General features: G+C 37.1%; 1 protein-coding gene across 2 annotated transcripts in view; it reads right to left on the bottom strand.

Moving 5' to 3' along the window:
- Positions 1 to 2,491: 2,491 nt before the first annotated feature.
- Positions 2,492 to 11,734, bottom strand: part of SIT1 (signaling threshold regulating transmembrane adaptor 1) — a 119,820-nt gene continuing 110,577 nt past the window's right edge. For both annotated transcript variants that reach the window (XM_044082477.1, XM_044082479.1), the window contains exon 6: positions 2,492 to 4,070. In XM_044082477.1, the coding sequence (XP_043938412.1) occupies positions 3,780 to 4,070 (291 nt within the window). In that variant the 3' untranslated portion in view covers positions 2,492 to 3,779. The remainder of the gene's footprint in view (positions 4,071 to 11,734) is intronic.

Genomic DNA, 11,734 nt, shown 5'->3' with positions numbered 1-11,734 from the left:
TGTTGTTGTTTCTAAGTTGGTTAATCTGGTTAGTAAAAGAGAGAAGAGCAGTAGTTGTACTATGGTTTGGGTGGAAGCCATGCTGTGTGAAAGAAAGGGGATTATGTGAGGTTAAGAAGTGCATCACTTGGGTTTGAATACATTTCTCAAGTAGCTTGGAAAGGGGGGGTATGATAGCAATGGGGCAGTAGTTTGATAGCTCATAGGAGTTGACACCTTTGTGTAGGGGAATAATATATGACACTTTCCATAGTTGGGGGGTGTAAGCTTCTTGTATGGTGGGGGTTTATAAGAACTGAGACAGAGTAGGCTAGGGACTCTGCAGCTAATTTTAGGATACTGGCAGTTAAACCATCTGCTGCAAGAGTGGTAGGTTTCAGTTTTGAGAGTAGTTTTTTAACTGTGGAGGTTGGTACAGGTGAGAGTGTAAAGGATGGTATATTATTGTGATCTATAGTGGGGGTGAATATAGAGTTATTGTTAGATAGCTGGATAAATAATGACAGAATAGAGTCTGTGAAGTGATGGTAAAATTGAGAAGCTATGCTGTCATTATTAGTGTTGGTGTTGGGAGCTGGGGTGGTAGTTTTGCCAGGTTTCAGAAGGGAATTGATAGCTTGCTAGAACTGTTGGGGTTTTTTGGAATGTTTGTTTTGGATACCTAGGAAGTAGCTTTGTTTATCCATTTTTGTTTGTTTTTTGGCCTGATTCCGAAGTTGTTGATATTTTTGTCTATCTTGGCTAGTGTTATTCTTTTTCCATATCTTCCAGGCATTGTCTCTGGCTTTTAGTAAGGATTTTGTGGTCCTATTCAGCCATGGGGCATACTTAACTTTAGTTCTAAGTTTTGTAATGTGAGCTACTGTATTTAGAACATTCATAAAAGTACTATTGAAAAGCTCAACTGCCTGGTCTAATGCTAGAGTTTGTAGTGAGTGCCAGTTACATTGTAGTAACATGCTGTTAAGAATTTGTGGATTTACCTTGTGTTCATACCTAGTTTCCTTATACAATATGGGTTGGGTATGTTTATCTGTTTACGAAGGAGGAATGTGGGGCAGTGGTCACTCAGTTCATCAGGTAGGCAGCCCATGTGGTAATTTTCCTTGGGGAAATTAACTAAAGTCCAATTGAGGATTGAATGTTTTTTGGATTTTTTATCAACTCTGGTGGGTTCTTGGGTTAATTGTGAGAATTCAAATAAGTTAGTATGGTTTGAGGGATTGTTGGAGTTGCAGGCTAGCCAGTCTATGTTTAGGTCACCTAACAGGATAGTTTCTTGGGACAGGTTGATTGTAGCCCATTGCAAGTTTTCCTCTATTATAGGAGAGTTATTTCCTGGAGGGATATAACTGCAGAGGATGTTGATAGCAGGATGTATTTTTGGGGCAGGTTGATTGTAGCCCATTGTAAGTTTTCCTCTATTATAGGAGAGTTATTTCCTGGAGGGATATAACTGCAGAAGATGTTGATAGCAAGATGTTTTTTTGGGGCAGGTTGATTGTAGCCCATTGTAAGTTTTCCTCTATTATAGGGGAGTTATTTCCTGGAGGGATATAACTGCAGAGGATGTTGATATCAGGATGGTTTCTTGGGGTAGGTTGATTGTGGCCCATTGTTGTATCTCTTCTATTATAGGGGAGTTATTTCCTGGAGGAATATAACTACAGAGGATGTTGATATCAGGATGGTTTCTTGGGGTAGGTTGATTGTGGCCCATTGTAGTATCTCTCCTATTATAGGTGAAGTTATTTCCTTGAGGGATATAACTACAGAGGATGTTGATATCAGGATGGTTTCTTGGGGTAGGTTGATTGTGGCCCACTGTAGTATCTCTTCTATTATAGGGGAGTTATTTCCTTGAGGGATATAACTACAGAGGATGTTGATATCAGGATGGTTTCTTGGGGTAGGTTGATTGTGGCCCATTGTAGTATCTCTTCTATTATAGGTGAGTTATTTCCTGGAGGGATATAACTGCAGAGGATGTTGATAGCAGGATGTTTTTTGGGGGCAGGTTGATTGTAGCCCATTGTAAGTTTTCCTCTATTATAGGAGAGTTATTTCCTGGAGGGATATAACTGCAGAAGATGTTGATAGCAGGATGTTTTTTTTTGGGGCGGGTTGATTGTAGCCCATTGTAAGTTTTCCTATATTATAGGAGAGTTATTTCCTGGAGGGATATAACTGCAGAAGATGTTGATAGCAGGATGTTTTTTTGGGGCAGGTTGATTGTAGCCCATTGTGAGTTTTCCTCTATTATAGGAGAGTTATTTCCTGGAGGGTTATAACTGCAGAAGATGTTGATAGCAGGATGTTTTTTTGGGACAAGTTGACTGTAGCCCATTGTAGGATTTCCTCTATTATAGGTGAGTTATTTCCTGGAGGGATATAACTGCAGATGATGTTGATAGCAGGATGTTTTTTTGGGGCAGGTTGATTGTAGCCCATTGTAAGTTTTCCTCTATTATAGGAGAGTTATTTCCTGGAGGGATATAACTGCAGAAGATGTTGATAGCAGGATGGTTTTTTGGGGCAGGTTGATTGTAGCCCATTGTACGTTTTCCTCTATTATAGGAGAGTTATTTCCTTGAGGGGTATAACTGCAGAGGATGTTGATTCTCTTTTTGGTTTTTAGGGATAAAACGGAGCCTAATGTTTCGGCATTCTGAAATCTGGGAAGTGGGGTTTTGCAGAGGCTGGAGTTTAAGTGTGTTTTTAAATAAAATAGCAACTCCGTCTCCCTTTTTGGCATCTGTCTAGTCTTAGGATGTTATAACCTGGGAGGAGAAATTTTTCATTTTGGGTTTTGGGTTTTAGCCAGGTCTCAGTAATGGTTAGTATATCTGGGGTGTAGTGGGCTACGAATGCATGTAGGTGATGTAGTTTGTTGGATATACTTCTTGAGTTTAGGTAAATAATAAGTAGGTCTGATTTTTGTTTGTGTGAGAGAATGTTGTTGCATGGACCTGGGTTGGGGTGTCTCCTGAGATTAGTAGCCATTTTTTAAGGAATAGTTTGAGTTTCATAGCATGTGCTATTTCTGTATTTACTCTAGATAATGTTTGTCTATTGAGAGGTAGTGTGGTGTGTGTTTTGTATATATAAAATAATCATTAAATAGTGTGGAGCAGATTACAATATTTTTATGTGTGTGTGAAAGTATGTGTTATGTGGAAGGTATTATTTAATGGTATTTTAGTGTGTATGGATGTGGTGTAGGCTAGAGTAGTGAGTGTTAGTAGTTAATGTTAACAGTTAATTCTACATGTTCCAACATCATGATTTTCAAAACACAAGCTCACCATCAAAACTTTTGTTTTTCAAAATTCAGAATGTGCAAAGCATAAAATTTGCTAGTAATTTTGGAGTGTGAAATTTACTGTATTCAGATGCTGATTTTCATTTAATTACATTTTGTTTCACACCCTACCTGATGTAAAGCACATTATTTTTATTTATCTGTTTTCCAGGGTAGAGCAGTGATCCCCTTGATCTTTTTCACACTCAGCCCAGGAACACTATCTCTTTAAGTAACTTGCTTCAAATTTCTCAGTTAAGCAATGAAAGCTGAGAGAATTGAATCTTGCACCACTACAGGAAACAGCTCATTAACAGCTTCTTAATCTTCTAAACCAACTGCCAGACAACTTTGCAACTAAAGAGAACTGAGACCAGGTTCACGCTTCTCTCCAGTTGTAAAATACAATGAAGTATTGTGGGAAAGTCTAAATGGATATTTTCAGAACATAACATCCTCGTCTTGCTTTCACATTAATTTACTGATTGTTGGCATAATTTTCATCAGTAAACAATGTGTTATATCTTTTGGGATGAACTGAAGCATAGAGGCCAGACACAGGCCTGACATCTCCAGTGACAGTGAGTGAACTTCGATTTTCTGAGGCAAGCTTCTCCCAATTTTCCTTCTCAGGCGGGTTCATGTTCACTGTTATAACATCAGTGTACTCAATCTGAGTAGTGCAAATCTTTTTCTTCTTCTTTTTCTTCTGACATTTGGGTGGATTTTGTTGAAGATTAGCATAACACAAAACTTTGTCCATTCTTTCCTAAATAATAATACAAATAATGTGAAAGACAATTCATATTCATTGACCCTAGTTATATAATTGCAAAAATATGAGTAAACAAACAGAAACACATTTAGATAAATATGTGTGCATATACTTTATCTGCTTACTAACTGATGGATTTTTATGTACATCGACTCACACACACACACACACACACACACACACACACACACACACACTCTCGCATGCATGCACACGCACGCACACACACACACACATACACACACACACACACACACACACACACACACACACACACACACACACACACACACACACACACACATTTATTTTCTTGTATGTATTTTGACAAATGTATCATGACAACACAATAAATTTTAGTTGCAGTAAAAATAAAATGCAGATATTTTCATTATGTCTACCCACACTGACAAGTTTTAATGAACAGCTTAACAACACATGTCTCATAGGTTAATAAGTCCATAGGTATTTACTAGGCTAATGACCACAAGGGTGTTTTCAAGCCTAGTCATGCATCCCAAATCTCTGACAAGTTCTGATACCTTTGATAAGTGTAAGCATGGGCTTTGGAGACGAACCATTTGCAGGTTATCTGTGTCCATTAGAGATATAGGTGCCAAACCAGGGATGAATTTCCAGTTTCCCATCCAATTGTCCAAGTTGCACTTGAATTGGGTTAGGGAGGAACTCTCCTTCACATAGATGGGGAGGCTGTTCCATACATGGGGTAGTCTCTGGGATACCTACTTATCTCTTCAGCAGGTCCCATTCATATTACAGGCAAGGTTTAAGTCTTCAGAACAGGTAATTCTGGTGCTGTTTGTTTTGTGGATATGAAGGAGATCCATCAGAGTGAGGTCTGACAATGCCCTGCATACCAGGCATAGATCTCCCTTCAAAATCCAGTAGGAGACAGAATACAGGGATAGAACCTTGAGGTGGTCTGCATAGGACATATTACTTACACCCTGTATTCTTTTAGTGAGGAACCTCTGTGGATGTTCCAATTGTTGGATATGCCTGGTTAGGTACATACCAAAGGGGGGCATTGTACTCAATGTTAGGTCTGATGAATGCTGAATAGAGTGGAACAAGGACTTCCTTGGACTTAGATGCCATACCTTTATTTGTAAGTTGCACAACATAGAATGATTTCCTCACCACTGTAGACACATGATGGTCAAAGGCTAGATTACCATCTATGTGTGTCCCTAAGTCCCTGACTGCAGGGTCAACACTAAGGGGTGTGTTGTCAATATGATAGTTACCAGGTATGGATAACTTTCCAAAGGATACTATTATGCATTTCTTGGCATTTAGTTTTAGTTCATGACTCTGATACCAGTAGTTTGTCTTTGTCAGCCCCTCCTGGAGAACATTTGTGTCAGTGTGAGATTCAATGATAGCGCCTAATTTGCAATCATCTGCAAATTCAGTAAGCCAGAGACCATTGACATCGGCCTTGACTTCTGAGAAGTAAATGCCAAAAAAGAATGGTCCAAGGACTGATCCCTGAAGGACTCCACTTGTGACTGGCCTCTTTGTAGAGGTGGACTCCCCAATTCTAACTTACTGGGTCCTGTCTGTGAGGCAGTTGGCTATCCACCAGGTGACATACAGGTTTGTAACTAACCTCCTGAGTTTGTCAACAATCAAAAATGAAAAAAACAATAAACAAACTGTAGAAATCACAAAAAATGGTCAGAGTGCAAGCAAAACTCTTATTTAATGAAATACAGTGAAGCGCTTTTCGTTTGTAAAATAACAAACTTCATCAGACTAAAACAGTGTTAAACCACAACTGAACCTCTTAAATAGCAGTTTATAAGCCTACTCTACACTAGAAAGGAAATGATGTTATGATCAAAATTTTAAATTTAAAAACTATAAAGCACATATATATAAAACACACATACATAAAATACATTAACTAAATTCTTTCATTAATAAATAATCTAGACATCCTAGTTGATTATTATTAATTAAAATATTTCTTGTTATAGAAAAAGATATATAAATATATATAAGTAAATATACTTATTAAATCACTACCCTAACACAGGTCAGCATTAATGAAAACCAACTTACAAATTATCTCACCTAAGTAATGCTTTTAGCCTGAGTATACTGTGCAATCAATAGTATACTCAGGCTAAAAGCATTACTTAGGTGAAATAATTATATAATTTTATATATTTTTATATATATTTTTATATAAGAAGAAATATTTTAATTTAAATAAGAGTTTTGCTTGGACTCTGGCCATTTTTTGGGGGGATTTCTAGAGTTGGTCAACAATTCCCGAGTGGAGTATTGTGTCAAATACCTTGGCCAGGTCAAGGTAGGCAGTGTGAATAACTTTGCCCTTATCCATTGCTTTGGTGACCTCCTCAAGGAAGTCCACGAGGTTGAGTAGGCATAATCTGCCCTTGATGATACCAAACTGGGTTGGGTCCAGTGTCTGGAAGTTTACTATAGCTCTATTGATCATCTCCATGATAATTCTTTCCATGGCTTTACATAGACTAGTGAGACTTATGGGTCTGTAGTTTACAAGGTCCGTAGATCATCCACATTTGTGCAGAGGGATGACTGTTGTCTTTCTCCATTCATGAGGCATGAAGCCTGTTTGGAGGCCACAGTTAAATAGTAATTCCAGAGACCCTCATAGGTCATATTTCATGCTATTTAGAAGGCATTCTGGGATATTGTCTGGGTCCATTGATGCAGTGTTTTTGTCTTAGAGAGAGCATTAAGGACCTGTTCCCTACCAATAGTAGGGGGAGTTATAGCTGATAATATTTCCTGAGGGAAGGTTGAGGGTGAGAGAGCGGTAAAGCAGGTTTGCTATATCTTCTGGCTCAGTATAGGTGGCTCCATTTACAACGTACTCTGCATACAATTGTGTATTGCCTTTGAGGCTGCGACAAAGCTAAAGAATGCTTTGTGGTTATCCTTGGCCTGAGAAGCCAAACCTACCTCATATTTGGCTTTGGTAGACTTTATTTGTCCTCTGAGTCATAATGGAAAATATCATGGGTATACATAAACATCCCAAGAAAATAATTTTGATCGGTTAATTGTGATTAGTTTGGGTTTAACAGCATTATATGGAAACAAAGGCTCACTCTGTGAAATTCTCCAAGTCCAAGATAATAATCACAAATGCATGCCTGTTCTCCCTTTCTTGGATCATCAGTGTACCATTGCTGAGATTTGACTCAGGTAAGCAAGCACAAGCCTGTGCTTAAATAGCAGAAGACAGGTGAAACTTGATAACTTCATTGAAATTAGGCTTCTTAAACATTATATTCAAAATAAAAAAACAGACAAAAAATCAGGTTCAAGGAAAGGAGTCACAAAGGACGCTAACATACCTAAATAAGAGCAGCATAACTAAATGTTGTCATGATACAAAACACAGTGAGTACTGTCTGTGGTTCTTCAGAAATAATTTAGATATGTCTGTTTATTTGTTTGCTTATTTGATTGTTTGTTATATTAAATGAGTAAGGGCTGATTCCTTAAAAAATTTTTCAACTATGATGCAGGCCACTATCAAACTGTACTATGAGTTACAAAGGGTTTCACAGTCAGTCTGCAAATATCAACACACTATATGTAGCTGGCATTTTATGGATGTAATTTCAAACCAAGGGCTCATCTATTTGATTTGGTGGTACCTCAGAAAGTTGCTAAACATTTTAAGAATTTCATAGCCTTTATCTAACAAGAGTAGGAAAATTCCTGTGTTGGCCTGGTCAAATTATCCAGAATCAGTCTAAATGCTGCCTCAAATCAAAAAGGTAAATAAGAAATACATCAATAACTGTGGCATCCTGTGACGGGACCATTGGTATGTACTACAGTTCATTCATGAACCAACAATAAATTGACCTAAGTTTATACAGTAGATAACACTGGGCTATATATATTCTTAGATTTCTTATTCATTTTAATGACACATGATACTACTTATATTAGTAAAGCTAGTAGCCCCCAGAACCACAATCAGACAGTCAAACACTCAGATTTATTGAATATACATTTAGCACTTTTATCCTAGTCTCTGGGCTTCATCAGTACAAGCAACAGAGGTTATATTAGTAAAGCTAGTATGTCCATTATAATCCATGCCTTCTAATTTCTGGCAAATACTTCAGCATACCATATGTCCATGAGCTGCATAATTACAAGCACTTGGCCACACTGTCAGAATCAAAATCTAATTACTATTTCCTCAGAGCAAAATCTATTTCAGCCTGTTAAATCAGATAGCCAACCTTTACTCTTGATAGCTTTGCATAGTTTGCTCCACAATTTATGCCATTCTATGCTTTCTTATTCCAGGGCTTGGAGTGGAAAAATGATAGCATAGTACTCCTCCAGTATTCATAATGACTGACACCTTCTATAGACTGACTGGACAAACTTGAGGTACTTTGATAACTATTGTTTGATTTATTTACTTTAAAATTGTTTAATTTATGTGTTTGACTTCTTCAAGGACCAGTTCCTTTAAAACCATTCATTTGTGCCCTGATGCCAGAACAGAACTTCTACTGATTTGTTTTATATGGCAAGCTTTATTCCTGTTATTCACTTGTAGGAAACACCCGGTTTCTTCATCTACTATAACTAACTCCAAAGTTCGCAAACCTTGCAGTAAGTTATCATCATAATACAATCTCTATGAAAATCCTTGCTTACTTGCAAATTGTCTTTGATGGATCTGTCATCTTTCAAAGAACACTTTTTACCTTATTGAACACTTCATACTTCTTTAGTAGCCTCCTCTGCTAAGTTCATAGATCAGTAGTAGGTAAGCTATATGAACAACAATCTATACTATAGCCATATGCACTAGGAGGATTTACCTACCTTTTTGATAAGGACCATTCTAATAATTCTTGGAGAATATTTATGTCAACCCATACAATCATTTGGACTTAACTTGAAGGAGTCTAACGTGTTATACTGTTTAACATGCAGGAGAATTTATTTTTCTTCAGCTGTAAGGAATTATTTGGGTAATGAAGTTATACCGCAGAAAAGTCTTATTTACACTGCAATGTAAGCTGAGAGCAGTAGCACAGCTAGGGTGGGGTGAGAGGGGCAATATTCTCAGGAACAAAGTGTTGGGGAGCATGATCAGCTGATCCTGATCACTCTTTAATATAATACTGGCTTTAAAAGTTGGTATTGCATTTTCAGGCAAATCTGAATGCTGTAGCCCTCTGTGTGTAGAACAACTACTTGCAACATTTGTAGCAAACAGTTTGCTGCAGTTTAAAATAAGATTTTTTTTTAATGAAATATGTTAAAGGAAGGTTGGGAGAAGGGCATAGGAATAGGACCTGAATGGCTGGGGCTGGAGGGAGGGGATATGTGTGATGTATCTAGAAACCTGGTTGGTGTGCCAGTAGAAAACATCCTTTTTTTTTTTTTTTTTTGCAAGGGGGTGGGGGTGCGTAAATCAAACTGTAGTAAGCCAATCACTTATGACTTATTACAGTAACATGCTTTTTTACCCTGCTTCTCACTTGAAGAGCTGAAGGGTGCAGCACTGGTTCATAGCACCAGCCTATATTACTAATTGAACAAGCCATGCTTATGGCTCAGAGTGTTGAAGCAAACATTGCCTGTGTCACAGAGCTGGAGATGTTCAAGTAAAACACAGTCTTTCACAGCATAAAAGACAATGTAAAATAATAAGTATGGGCACAATAATGCATTTCAGATTTCTTTCACACAAATACATAGTAGCCTAGGTATTCCGATTTATTTCGCAAATGTACATTAGTCCTGCAAAAAGAAGGAAATCTAATTTCATCCTCTGGCTCTCCTCACAATTATTCAGTACCTATGGCTATGTTACCATGCTAGAATACAGGTTTTTGCATTAGCATGTATTTTCAGAATAACACAATGTCTGAAACTCAAATGTCTGTCATTATTTGTAACTGCAACCCTCAGGTATTTCCAAGAAAAACACACATTTTATGATAAACAGACCAGGGATATGAGGCAAAAATGGGGGCATTTAGCAAGTTCAGGACAGTTGACAATTACTTAATTTCAACTTTGCTTCATATATACACCAGTTAGCCTACATGTATTTCTAATTCTTTCACACAAATACACTTTAGTCCTATGAAGCAAGACAGTTATCTGACCAAATGACAAAAGATATTTTCAGTCACAAACAGCCTTCCTCCACACCTAGCAGATAAAACCATTTTGTTCTAGAATACAGGTTTTTGCATTAGCATGTATTTTCAGAATAACACAATGTCTGAAACTCAAATGTCTGTCATTATTTGTAACTGCAACCCTCAAGGATTTCCAAGAAAAACACACATTTTATGATAAACAGACCAGGGATATGAGGCAAAAATGGGGGCATTTAGCAAGTTCAGGACAGTTGACAATTACTTAATTTCAACTTTGCTTCATATATACACCAGTTAGCCTACATGCATTTCTAATTCTTTCACACAAATACACTTTAGTCCTATGAAGCAAGACGGTTATCTGACCAAATGACAAAAAGATATTTTCAGTCACAAACAGCCTTCCTCCACACCTAGCAGATAAAACCATTTTGTTCTATATACCTTATCTAACCATGATAAAAAGTAATACCCATCAATGTCTTAATGCCTGAATCAAAAGCAAGTACAATAAATAATGAGACAAAGGCCCCAAATCAGAGACAGATTTGAAATATTGCTTTTATATATTCAGAAAGTTTCTGCAATAATATTGTTACACTAGCATGCATTTTATGAAGGGCATGGAGTCTGAAACTGAAATATGTTATTATTCATGATTAAAATCCTCAGTGATTAGTCAGAAAACCACAATTTTAAGAGAGCAGGATTCAAATAGGGCAAAGTTACAGACATCTGTAAAACTGGAGAAAGTTTTGATTTGGTTTCTTACAAACAGTACCCAAGACTTCCTTTATACAACTGTACAGTAGTCCTGTAAAGCCAAATGTAAGCTGCACTAATGAGAAGAAGGTAAGTTGCTTTTATCCACAGACAGGCCCTCCTCTTTAGTGATTGCAATAGGCAATAATTTGGCAGAAAAATACACATATTTTTATGAGGTACAGACCAATAATAAGAGGTAAAGTCATGGACATTCTGCAAAATCAGAAACAGCTTCAACTTGATTTCACATAAATAGTACCCAGAGAGTAAATATTCCTATTTCATACAGATAAACCCTAGTCTTGTAAAGCCAGGCTGTAAAATCAAAAACACATTAAAAATACCAGGCAACAGCAATGGCATTCTAATAAATCAGTGCCTGTTTCAAATATGTTTTCACGCAAAGAAAGAAAGATATTAAATATTCCATTTTACATTAAACAAATGCATGTAGGTTCATACATAGGTAATTGCTAGGCAAGCAGCCCCAGAAACCATTAAGAAGACTAAGCCAGATTTGTAATTGATCTAAAGTACTGTCAAGTCACTTGTTCAGGATCACACAGAAGGCAAATGAAGAATGAAAGAATCAAACTATGTAACACAAGAAATACCTCAGTAACTGTTGATAGCCTTAGTTTTGCTTGATAACTGCCAAACTAGCTCTTAATGTTAGATTTTATACTGATGAAATAAATAGACCAAGCTACTTTCATCCAC

Source organism: Protopterus annectens, chromosome 9.part0 (genome assembly GCF_019279795.1).
Source record: "Protopterus annectens isolate FY-2018-M chromosome 9.part0, PAN1.0, whole genome shotgun sequence".
In the NCBI taxonomy this organism is placed as follows: Eukaryota; Metazoa; Chordata; order Ceratodontiformes; family Protopteridae; genus Protopterus; species Protopterus annectens.
The sequence above is the reverse complement of the archived record's forward strand: the minus strand, read 5'-3'. Positions and strand labels throughout refer to the sequence as shown.